Source organism: Sorex fumeus, unplaced genomic scaffold, assembly GCF_029834395.1.
Source record: "Sorex fumeus unplaced genomic scaffold, SorFum_2.1 ptg000055l, whole genome shotgun sequence".
In the NCBI taxonomy this organism is placed as follows: Eukaryota; Metazoa; Chordata; class Mammalia; order Eulipotyphla; family Soricidae; genus Sorex; species Sorex fumeus.
Window position 1 is genome coordinate 1,160,603 of NW_026606112.1, and position 12,360 is coordinate 1,172,962.

Here is a 12,360-nt window from a genome sequence, read left to right on the forward strand (position 1 = left end):
CTTGCCTCCTCTTCTCTACTCTGCTTCCTGTGTTTTATGGTATACTTTATGTACCATCATCTCAGTCATCAATTAAATGTCACTAAATGCATTAGTCCAACCCACCATCCTGAGAGATTATCGGTGTTTTCATTATTTGTCATTTCCTTATTGCAGTATATGAATTCTAAAGGACACTTGGCACATACCCTATGTTGTCACCTTCATTCAGATTTACCAAAAGCTTTCCTATAATTATTGAAATAATTATATGTTGTTCTAAAATTTGTACAGAGTGATCTTTCCATGAACATATGGCAATAGACTAATGATAGATTTGGCCATTTACGTATAAGTAATGTTTCTGTAGCTGACAGTCATAATTGGATGGTTTCCTTTTTTTTTTTTTAATCAATGCCCCCGTCAAATCCATGCCAAGTAAATCCAAGCAGTGAAGGAGAAATTTTTATGGTGGTGCCAAGGTTTATAATACACGTAGAAATTATATAATATGCTTGAGTTTATGTGAAAGGTGGAAACCAGTTTTCTTTTTTTATTGGCACTGAGGTGGCATGATTACAATACCATTTATATTTATACTTATTATATACATAAATACTCCCCCTTCACTTCCACCAAAGTACCCAAGATTCTTCTATCTTCTCAAAAGCATATTTTCACTGACTTTTTCATTTCAGTTGTATTTTCATTTGAATTTTACAGTTATTGTCTGGAATGGGACATCTTGGCTTGGAATGAGTGTACTTTGATTCTGTTGTGGTGGAAGGTCATCATCTAGTGCCAGAAGCATTAGAATATAGATAACTAACATCAGCTTTTGTTAAGTCTCAGTCATTGTCATGTAATTTTGCATTAGAAGTGTTTATAGTTACTTTAAACAATCTACCCAAACATGCAAGTGACACTTGCTGTATATATCCTATTAGAAATGTGAGAAACAGTGGCCACCTAGGAGTGCCAGAACATAGTCCAACCAGTTCTTCAGAACCTCCTGGCTACCTTCTTTAGACCTGAAAACCCTCCCAATTAATGTTCACCCCAAACACTAAAACATACACTATTAAGGGTCTTCCACATCTGAAAGTCCTGCTCTGATGCATAAGTGATAGCTGCTGTGTTTATTTTTAATATATAAATTGGAATTCACTGTTTCCTAAAAATTTATTCATTTAGACCAAAAGTTTCAAGTGCTTTCATTGTCCATTCAACATGTAATTTATTGTGATCCTGAAAGACAGCTCAAGACCCAAGCTAGTACTGTCCTTGAATACCTATGAGGCATAGAAGCCCACCAGCAAAGAATCTCTCTTCTCAGTTTGTGTCCACTGGCATTGTTTTGTATTCTCTGGATACTTTCTTGGGGAAATTGTTCTCCCTTTTCTTATAACTTGGTGCGGGGGTCCTAGCAGTGGTTGGGGTCCCTGGAACACTCCTGGCAATATATGGTTCCTGGTTGTGCTCAGGAACTATCAGATCTGTACTTGGTTGTTCTTGGGGCCCATGGAGTGCTGAGGATCAAACTCAGTGTCTTGTTCATTTAAGACATGTGCTCCACCTATTTGAGAAGTCTCTCTAAACCTTTCATAACTGTTTGTTTTTCTCTGTTTGCTATTTTTTTATTATGTTTTTTTGTTTGTTTGTTTTGATTTGGGGACTATACCCGGTGGTTCTCAGGGAACACTCCTGGCTCTACACTCAGAAATCACTCCTGGTGGTCTCAGGGGATCATATGGGGTACCAGGGATTGAAACCAGGTCAGCTATTTACAGGCATCCTGCCCATTGCACTATCATTCTGGTCCCTCTTACTGTTTTTTCTTATTAAAATAAAGACATGGTGATAGGAATCTATGGGCAATTAAATTTTAGGTAGATACTTCCATCTAGAGTTCTATTATATCTATGATTGTTGGTATCCTCTGCCATCTCTCTGTATAGTTCTATTAGCTAGCGGCCCACCCTAGTGGGAAACTTATACAGAATGAATTCCTTCAAAAATATGTTTTAGCTGCTCTGAAATAATTAACATTAACTAGCTGTCATTTCAGAGTAGTGTTATTAGATGTAACTTATTAGATGTTGATCATTCATTTGAAATGTTCTAGTTCTTTGAAAGCTGACTTAAAATACAGTGAGATAAATGTCCTAGAGATTTAAAATATATAGCCTTGTCTCTGGAGAGTAGAGATAATGGCAAGGCAAGTTATCATGAGATCTTTTATTTATGTCCCCTTGTGTATTTTTTGAAACTTTACTATAGGCAAAGCTATCTTTATAGGAAAGTGGGAGAAAGAAACAGAGGCTCTCTCTAAGCTCGCCATTTCCAAACACCTTGGAAACTAAAATAGACTTACTAAATCAGGGAAAAAAATCTTTTAAATAGTCTTGAGGATCAGCCCCCGGATTCTTCAACTGTGCCTACTATTTTGAATCGTGAAGTGGCTAATTTGATGTTAAGGAGAAGATATTTAAATGCTACCCCTCAGCTGTCCTTGTGTTAGCAAAATATTCTTATTGGTAGGAAAATCAGTTCTCTTCTAAAAATAAGTGTGAGAGGTTATTTTAATAGAACAACGCTTGTTTTGGAATTATATAGTGGTGGTGGAATTCTTAAGCATTTCACAGGATGTCATTTCTAATGTCAACCCGATCTGTCACAGCACTGTTCCCCTGGGAGCAGATCAGATTCTGCTGCGAGGTGCTCAGCTGAGAAATACACAGTGGGTTCATGGAATAGTCGTCTACACTGGACATGACACCAAACTGATGCAGGTAGGGTTTTTCTCTGGCTAAAGATTGTAGACCTATATCTTTTTGAAAATGTGCTCTTGGTACCTGTGGGTACTGTAATTCTAAACATAACAGACCATCTGCCATGGGTTCCTGATTTTTTTTTAGACATCCAGAATTTTGTTTTTCTGTATGTGGGGCTATGAAATGGTTTTCAGCATACCAGATCACTGGAAAATTTTGCCAGCGACCACCCCAGGTATCAACACCCACTAATTTGTATAATTGCTCTCTAAGCAGCATTTTCAAAATTGATAGCCATTAATACAATTTGTTTATTTAATCATAAATGTTCATTTCTTACCAGTTTCTATTAAAATAATAATCAATTTTTGAATTTCCCCCTCCCCCCCACAAAAATTAAAAAGAAAGAAAGTGTGAATGAAATGTTGACCATTTCCCCATCTACATTCCATAATGTAGATCAGTGTTTCTCAACTGGGGGTTACATGGTCCCTTGAAGACCACTCCCACGCCCAAATATTCTAAGGGAGCCACAGGTGAGAATTCATCAATGGTGGGCCATGACATGAGATTCAGGAGTCTATTGGTAGGACTCAGAGGGAGGCACATGAAGGAAACATGGTCAGAAGAGGACCAAGGTCAGAAAAAAGGTTGAGAAACGTTGTTTGAGGCCTGTTCCAACCCTATCAGTTGTTAGGTGAACATATTTCTCCACATTTCATTGTCAGTGGAGGGGTGCATTGTCTTGGGAACTCTGAAATCAGCTTCCAATCTCCACTCCAATCACTGTACACAGATAATAGAGGTCGGAAGAGGACCATGGTCAGAAAAAATGTTAAGAAACCCTTTTCAAGAAATTTTTTCAGTGACTCCATTGCAGGAAAGAATTTCAGGAGAAGATAATGATAATAGCAGTTTTACTCAGGAAACAAGAGCAGAGAAGGAATGTCATAAAGTAAAATAAAAGAATTGTGCACTCTGAGTGAGCAATGCTCATTGGTTTTATGAGGATTTTCCCCAAGTTGCACCCTGCTTGGGGCTATCTATATAGCTAAGACTTGTTGTCAGGAAAAGGAATTTTGGGCTGCCTCATTTGCTTGATCCTGGGGCTCCAGCATGCAAAGTATGTGCCCCAACATTTTCACTATCTGCCATCCTCCTGATATCTTACACTTTTAACATAGCTGAAATCTATTATCAGGGCAAATGATTTGGTTAGCACAGATTCATAGTCATATGATGGTCTCTTGCGTCTGCTGAAGTTTCTTCTTTCCTGAGGAATTACAGGTTTTTTTTCTGGGCTGGTGCTGGGGTTTTTCAGAGTCTTATCAAGCCTCAGATTTTGCATCTCCAAAAGGGGGTCCTGCCTTCATTCTATAAGGCTGCTATTGGGCTGGTGACAGAATAACTTATTTTTTTCTATCTCTTAGTTTTACTTTCCAAAGTCTGTTCCAAGAGCCACTCCCTACATTCCCATTTTCCTCTATTATCTGTGTACAGTGATTTGATATACGTGGGGAATGACTTTCATTTAGTGTCTTCAGCTGTTTGGTTTTCAGTTGAAGTTTTGGATTGGTGCATATTTGGTGGACAGGAGCATCTCAGAAGCTCTTCCAGTCTTAGTGCTTGGAGTTACTCCTGGTGGAATTGCTCAAGGGATCATTCGCAGAGTTGGAGCTTGATCCTAGGGATCCAAAATGTGCCTCAACATTTTCACTATCTCCCATTAATCTGATATCTTAAATTTTTAACTTAGTCGAAATCTGTTATCAGAGGCAAATAATTTTATACATGGTAAAGGCATATGATGTTATCAACATGCAAGTGGTATTGACTATTCCATGCCATTCCATGTTTTCTGTAAATCATTTTGTATCGATTATGACAAATAAAATTTTGCACCCTGTTATGCTTTTGTTAACACAGATTCAGCATAATCATTTCTTAAAACTATTTACTAATGGCTAAGGGAACTGGCCTCTGAATTTTTATAGCAAGGACTGGTTGAATTGGTGATAACTTTGTTGAGACAATTACTAAATACCGACCCCCCAAAAATCTTGAAACCAAGAAACCCTTTCAATGTTGACTACATACATTGGGATTTCAAGATCTCTGACTGGATCTGTTGGGATCTATTGGCCACCATCTCTGCCTCTTCCAGAGCTGAGATGCTCATTGATTCTCTTCCATATCATTAGCTTAAGAAGTCAAGTTATGCATTCATCTCTGTTATAGTGCCAAAACTGGGTCTACAGAAGGAATGCTGTGCTTCTAATTGTCTTATGTGTTCAATAAAAGCTTGTTAAAAACGTAGTTATCCTTTGGCTGATTATGGTATCCATGATTGTGTTTTGTGTGAATCTCCTGTCTACTATGTCTAAGGTTGATTTGTCTAACTTTGTCATCCTCATCAGAATACTAGATAACACATTTACTAAGTCATAGAAATACATGTTCGTTCGTATTATTCATCTTGTTTCTTTTTACAGAACTCAACAAGTCCACCACTTAAACTGTCAAATGTGGAACGAATTACAAATGTACAAATTTTGATTTTATTTTGTATCTTAATTGCCATGTCACTTGTCTGCTCTGTTGGTTCAGCCATTTGGAATCGAAGACATTCTGGAAAGGACTGGTATCTCAATCTAAACTGTAAGCATCGAAGCACTTACTGGAATGGGTGTTTTATTCCTTACCTTAAACCATATATTTGTTTCATACTTAATCTTGAAATTTATGATTATTTCTGAAAAGAAACCCATGCTGCTAAGATCACTAGCATTTGATAATTTTCTAATGTAATTTCCATTAAAATCACATAAACTATGAGATTATAAAACAGAATTCTTAAGATTCACCCTACATTAGTGAAAACTGATATTTTACTATTTGTTTTAATTAGTTGTATTAATTCCTTAAAAATATTTTAACAAGTAGGTATCACTCTAGTATTGAAAGCAGATTGAGAATGTGTGGAGAGTAATACAAATAAATATTTGCATGTTTATTTATTGATAATATTTATATGACCTGTCAGATATTTATAAATATTATTTAAAGCCCAGAAAATTGGTTTACATGCTTTTAAATGTTTAACTAATTGTACCTTCATTTATTTTGTATTACTCTCATTATACCAATACAAAAGTATTTTATTTATTTTTTTTCATTTGTTCATTTTTATTTATTCATTTATGTATTTGAATGAATACATAAATGGGAGTCATAATGGCCATCTTTGGACATTACTCTTGACATGGTATTTGGGAGACATCAATCTTAGTGATGCTCACGGTACCAACGAGGTATGGCGAATGGAGATTGGAACTCCTGAATGTGAAACATATGTTCCAGTCCCTGGCCTTCATTTAGATTTGCCTTCATTTAGACTTATGTTGTGGATTCAGTGTATGAGGTTCATTGGTTTTCTTGCTTTATGAAAAGTGCTATTAAACAGTTTCTTTTTTGAGCCTTTTTTCATTGACTATTGTGGGATGGCTGTACCACCCCTGGATAATTTCATTTTTGCATTTCTTTTGAACAGTACTTATCCAACAAAATACTTAATTTGTTTCAGAACAAATTCAAGTAGAGTCTTGTAGCAAAGATAATCTTTTTTATTGCTCTTTATTATTTTTGTTAAGTTTTAAAGCTAAGTTCTTGATGGTCATGAGTTGGCTCAACATTGTAGCTGGTACTACCCCATTATTCCTTCGTTTACAGTGTATCTGGGAGAACTGTGGCTGGTTTACTTTTTATTATTGAAAAGAATGTAGATCCTTTACATGAGGCTGGATTTAATGTAGGATAGCCTAACATTACTTATGCTGTGAGCACATTTTTGATGTCTGGGTTGTTTTTACTGCAGCTGTTTTGTTTGTTTTTAACATTAGCTTTAAGTTGGAAATGCTTTTCGGTTGCTTCCACCTGAATACGATTTTATATTTCTAAACTCTGAATCTACCATGCTACCACTTACCTCCCTGTTTGAAACAGGATTTTGAATACTAGGTAGTTTTGATTTTTAGTAGCATTATGTGCCCTTTATAGGACAAGCAAGTTTTTAGCAGAAATTATACTTATTCTATCTTAAACATGTTCAAAATGAAAATATTTTATTAGTACAGTTTTGTTCCCAGTCTATCTAGATACAATGTAAATTGGAAAATTCTTGTGTGAAAGTTCTAATCTATGAAGTATAAAAATGGTAATGAACTTTCTTCTCACCTCCCCCCTCAACAGATGGTGGTGCGAATAATTTTGGACTGAATTTCTTGACATTTATCATCCTTTTCAACAATCTTATTCCTATCAGCTTGTTGGTCACATTGGAAGTGGTTAAGTTTACCCAGGCATACTTCATAAATTGGGTAAATATGAATCATAGTATCTTATCCCTCTAAATTATGTTTGTCCTTTTCTCATATATTTTTATCTCTTGGGTAAAAAAAATTAACCTTCAACTAATACAAAAATGATATTTCAAAATAATTTTAGCCCCATAGCAAAATCTCTTGTCTCAGAATTCCACGAGTGTATAATCCAGGACCCTCGCTCAGAAAACCCATTTTGGATTATGTGATGGTCTGGAGTGATAGCACAGCGGTAGGGCGTTCGCCTTACAAGCGGCCAACATGGCCGACCCGAGTTCGATTCCTCCGCCCCTCTCGGAGAGCCCAGCAAGCTACTGAGAGTATTCGATATGCCAAACACAGTAACAACAAAGTCTCCAATGGAGACGTTACTGGGCCCACTCGAGCAAATTGACGATCAACGGGAGGGCCTTTACCTTTTTTACCTTTACCATGGAAAAGAAAAGAACTTAGGGTTTAGAATGAAAATATCTGGGTTGTAGGAGTGATTTGCATGCTATGTAAACTTCACTGGGCCCCTTTGCTTCAAGACTAGGTTCCTTGAGCCAGAGAAATGGTATAGGTCATTGTAAGGTGCTTTCTTTGCATGCAGCCAACCCTAGTTCAGTCTTTCATACTACATGTGGTCCTGCAAGCACTGCCAAGAGTTATCCTGGAGCATAGAGCCAGCCCTGAATGCTGCTATGTGTGGCCAAGCTGTCATGCTGTTCAGTCCTATCACTACTTCACTGCCCCCAGCCCCTCATCTGTCCCTACCCACCTAACTGCGTATCCCCCTGCTCTTTCTTCAGTGGACATGTATTCCAACTGAATCCCTATTCCAGTCATTCTGAACACTGGCCAGTTGTTTACTACTTACTATTCCTTTTAAGGGCTGGAGCAATAGTACAGCGGGTGGGGTGTTTGCCTTGCATGCATCCAACCCTGGTTCCATTCTTCCGTCTCTCTCCGAGAGCCCGGCAAGCTACTGAAAAGAGTATCCCTCCCGCACGGCAGAGCCTAGCAAGCTCCCCGTGGCATATTTGATATGCCAAAAACAGTAACAACAAGTCTCACAATGGAGACGTTACTGGTGCTTGCTCTAGCAAATTGATGAACAACAGGAGGACAGTGCTACAGTGCTACAGTCCTTTTCAAATATCTCACCTATCATTTTTCACAGCCATTTTTCGAACTGATATTGGTGAGAGTGAAATATAGGACTGTGCATAATCATATTAGACCTCCTCGTTTTACATCTGAAAATCAGTCAACTAGCAACCCTGACTATCTTTCTACTCTGACTACATTCTACCAAAGAAACTTCCTTGTATGGGCTTATTAACCAACTGCATGAAATTTAGGGTGCAAAGCAAGTACAATTCTATTTGAAACAGGATCAAAAGTTTCCTTCTTGGTTGGAATTTTGGAAAGTAAATTATTTTGCTTTTGTTGTATATATAGTATAAGGTATCTGGCCAACTACAACCAAATACTCATGTAGGTCATTTATTATTTTTTTTTTTTCAAGAATTTAAAGTCTTAATCATTTAAGCAATGATTAGTTGCTGTTATTTTAGCTTTTATTATCAGGTGCTTGGAGGCACTTTGCTTAAGCAATCTTATTTAATCTTTATAATGGATCACATGACTAGATTGCCTCATTTTAGTGTCTTGTTCTACCCAAACTGTAAAATACAGTAGTCAAAGGCCAGAGAGGTAATATAGGGGGTAAAGTGCTTGCCTTGAATCTCACCGACAATAGTTTGAATCCCAGGCGCCACTCCCCTGAGCACCTCCAGGGTCCACTCAGGCACACTGAGCCAAAAATAACCCCTAAGCACTGCTGGGTATGGCCCAGCTCCCTCCAACCCCAAAACAATTCAGTAGTGAATATTTTTCAGGGAAATTAACTGAAATGGAATAGAGAGAGCAAAATGAGAAGTGGTCACATATGTGGCTTAAATTGATGTTTTATTCCCCTGTTACCAGATTCAGCCAGTGATTTATTTTACATAATCTGCTTATTATTTTTTAATAATAGGATCTTGACATGCATTATGAACCCACAGACACTGCTGCTATGGCTCGAACATCTAATCTGAATGAGGAACTTGGCCAGGTAAACACAATTTTTGTTGTTGCTATGTAGAATGGAAAGTTAGAAGCTGGTGGGATTTCTTTTAAACGTGGATGAATTGGTACTTCCTAATTTCTGTGTGTGTGTGGGGGGGGGGGGGGCTGCATCCAGCCAGTACACAGGACTTACACCTGGCTCTGAGCTCGGGGATCACTCCTGGTGGACTTGGCTGACCATTTTGGGTGCCAGGAGTTGAACCTGGATCACTGCATGCAAGGCAGGTGCCTTACCCGCTGTATTATCTCTCTGAACCTTGAGAAAGGATAATTCCTTCTTAAATGTTTTAGAAAAGAGTTAGCTAATTGCAATGGCACTGTTAAAAAAAGAGAGAATTTTTTTCAGCTAGCATGTACAGATAAATAATTCATACATATAAAGGTAAAGGCCCTCCCGTTGATCGTCGATTTGCTCGAGCGGGCCCAGTAACGTCTCCATTGGAGACTTTGTTGTTACTGTGTCTGGCATATCGAATACTCTTGGTAGCTTGCCGGGCTCTCCGAGAGGGGCGGAGGAATTGAACGCGGGTCGGCCATGTTGGCCGCTTGTAAGGCGAACGCCCTACCCGCTGTGCTATCGCTCCAGCAAGCTCCCCGTGACGTATTCGATATGCCAGACACAGTAACAACAAAGTCTCCAATGGAGACGTTACTGGGCCCGCTCGAGCAAATTCATACATATATGATAATAAAGTAGCACTGTAGCACTGTCCTCCCGTCCGTCATTGATTTGCTCAAGCGGGCACCAGTAACATCTCACAACAAATTGTGAGACTTGTTGTTTTGGGCATATTGAATACATCACGAGTAGCTTGCCAGGCTTTGCTGTACAAGCAAGATACTCTTGGTAGCTTGCCCGGCTCTCCAAGAGGGGCAGAAGAATCGAACCTGGGTCGGCTACATGCAAGGCAAACACCCTACCCGCTGCATTATTGCTCCAGCCCGGCAAGCTGAAAATTTGAGAGCTATGGGGCCAGAGAGATAATAATGGGTAGGGCGCTTATCTAGCATGAAACTGGCTTGAGTTCAACCCTCAGCACCATCTGTGTTCCCCCAAGCCCTCCAGTCTCCTGGAATTCTGACCAAGTAGAAATACATTTTTATAGTTCTCATGTTTGTGTTATCTCAGAAGTCTTCATAGTGTTTATATATGAAAATATTAATTGCTGAAGTTTTTTAAAAGTGCATGTTACTGAATATGAAAAATAATAATATTCATTTTGCCCCTGCAGTGTAACAGAATAAAAGGTACAATTTCAAGCCTTTGTAACATATTCTGAAATTAATGATAGCATATTATAAAAGTAGAAGAATTTTTGAAACTTTAACTTTTTAAACCACTTTTAGGTAAAATACATATTTTCTGACAAAACTGGTACTCTGACATGCAATGTGATGCAATTTAAGAAGTGCACCATCGCCGGGGTTGCTTATGGGTGAGTGTTTTGCCTTTCATTAGAATACACATTCGATTAGTGCAAATTGATTTGGTACATTTGGGGAATTCTTACTAGGAAAGTTTATTTTGTTTTCATTTAGAAAGCAACAGTCCTAAATTCAGTATATGTGCATGTTGGTTTTCTTTTATCACTTGAAATTGTTTTTTACCACCCTATGGTGTGTGGGGGGGGGGCAGAGGCAGAGGGTGGGCGGGAGGAAGAGGGATGCTCTGCCCAGTACTGCTTGAATGTTGATTATTGGCAAAAGCTCTTTAATGAGGTTTAAATATGCCTCCTTCTGTATTACTGTAAATGGTAGTAGCCAGGTTTGATCCCCAGCACCTCATATGGTCCCCTGACCCTCCCAGGAGTGATCCCTGACAAAATCCCTGGGCACCACTAACTATTGCCCATAAAAACAAAAACAAACAGAAAATTTATATGTTATTTCCTTGATATTTTTGTTTTTGTTTTTGTTTTTCTTTTCCTTTTATCATATGTCCTCTCTGCAGTCTCAATTTCTGATGATGGCAGGGAAGTGAGGACACAAAATTCTTACTTCTGGTAGTTAATAAATGTCATCAGAAACTTAACAGGGGTCTGAGAGATAGTAAGGCACTTGCTTGCAAGTGGCTGACCAGATCTCTACCATAGAACCAGGATTAATCCCTGAGCACTGATGAATGTGGCCCAAAAATGAAGGGATGGGGGAAAAAAACTTTATCAGATTTCTTTTTTCTCTTATTCAATATTTTTTTAAAATGCTATCCTGTAATTTACTTAAACTATTCTTATTGATGATCAGGATGTGATTCATAGGTAGAGTGCTTGCTATATATATATGGAAGACCCTGATTTTTTTTTTAATTTTTGCAGTTCAATCCCACTGCAAAAAAATGCTTATTGAATACCCATTTATTTCAGGTATATGTACTTAAAACTATTTACAAGCCTTATTTTTGACATTTTTTATAGAGTACTAGGAGAAAATCAGTATTTCCATTTCTGAAAGAAGATGTGATCTAAATTGATAGTGGCTGTTTTTGAACTTTTTAATCCATCTTTATCTGTAAGTGAGAATGGTCACTATAAATATCCTAATCATATAAGCAAGGGCAATTATTTGCTTTGTTTTTTTTTTAACCTAATCTTTACCATTTACACTCTCTCTTCTAAGAGTAACTAGCATAAAACAAAGTCTGTTGAATTTTAGTAAAAAAGTAAAAATTGTCTGAAAGTATTTGTTTACTTTTTTCACAGGGTTTGCCAAAAACGTATAGTTAGAATGTGTAAATGCTGCTAAAGAGATCTGATTGAGTGGGTTTTTCATTCTGTGAAGAAAGACTGTTCATTTAAGCACAGTCTAACTGTTTCAAGGACTTGTGCCATTTAGCATCTTTTTTTTTTTTTCCTATCAGAAAGTCCCAGGGCTGGAGCGATAGCACAGCGGATAGGGTGTTTGCCTTGCACGTGGCACCCGGGTTCGATTCCCAACATCCCATATGGTCCCCTGAGTGTGTGAACCAGGAGTAACCCCTGTGCATTGCAAGGTGTGAGCCAAAAAAAAAAAGAAAGAAAATCCCTCAGTCAGAAGAGGCTCCCTTTCCCACTCTCCTCTCCCCTGATCTTCCCACACAGTCACCCCACACATGCTGCCAAATTGCCTTAGTCATG

At 38.1% G+C, this 12,360-nt stretch overlaps 1 protein-coding gene across 3 annotated transcripts in view; it reads left to right on the top strand.

Annotated features, from left to right (window-relative positions):
- Nucleotides 1-12,360, top strand: part of ATP8A1 (ATPase phospholipid transporting 8A1) — a 244,009-nt gene that overhangs the window by 70,900 nt on the left and 160,749 nt on the right. For all 3 annotated transcript variants that reach the window (XM_056125630.1, XM_056125629.1, XM_056125631.1), the window contains 5 exons: nt 2,660-2,771; nt 5,246-5,411; nt 7,002-7,129; nt 9,156-9,233; nt 10,595-10,683. In XM_056125630.1, coding sequence (XP_055981605.1) covers nt 2,660-2,771; nt 5,246-5,411; nt 7,002-7,129; nt 9,156-9,233; nt 10,595-10,683 — 573 coding nt within the window. The remainder of the gene's footprint in view (nt 1-2,659; nt 2,772-5,245; nt 5,412-7,001; nt 7,130-9,155; nt 9,234-10,594; nt 10,684-12,360) is intronic.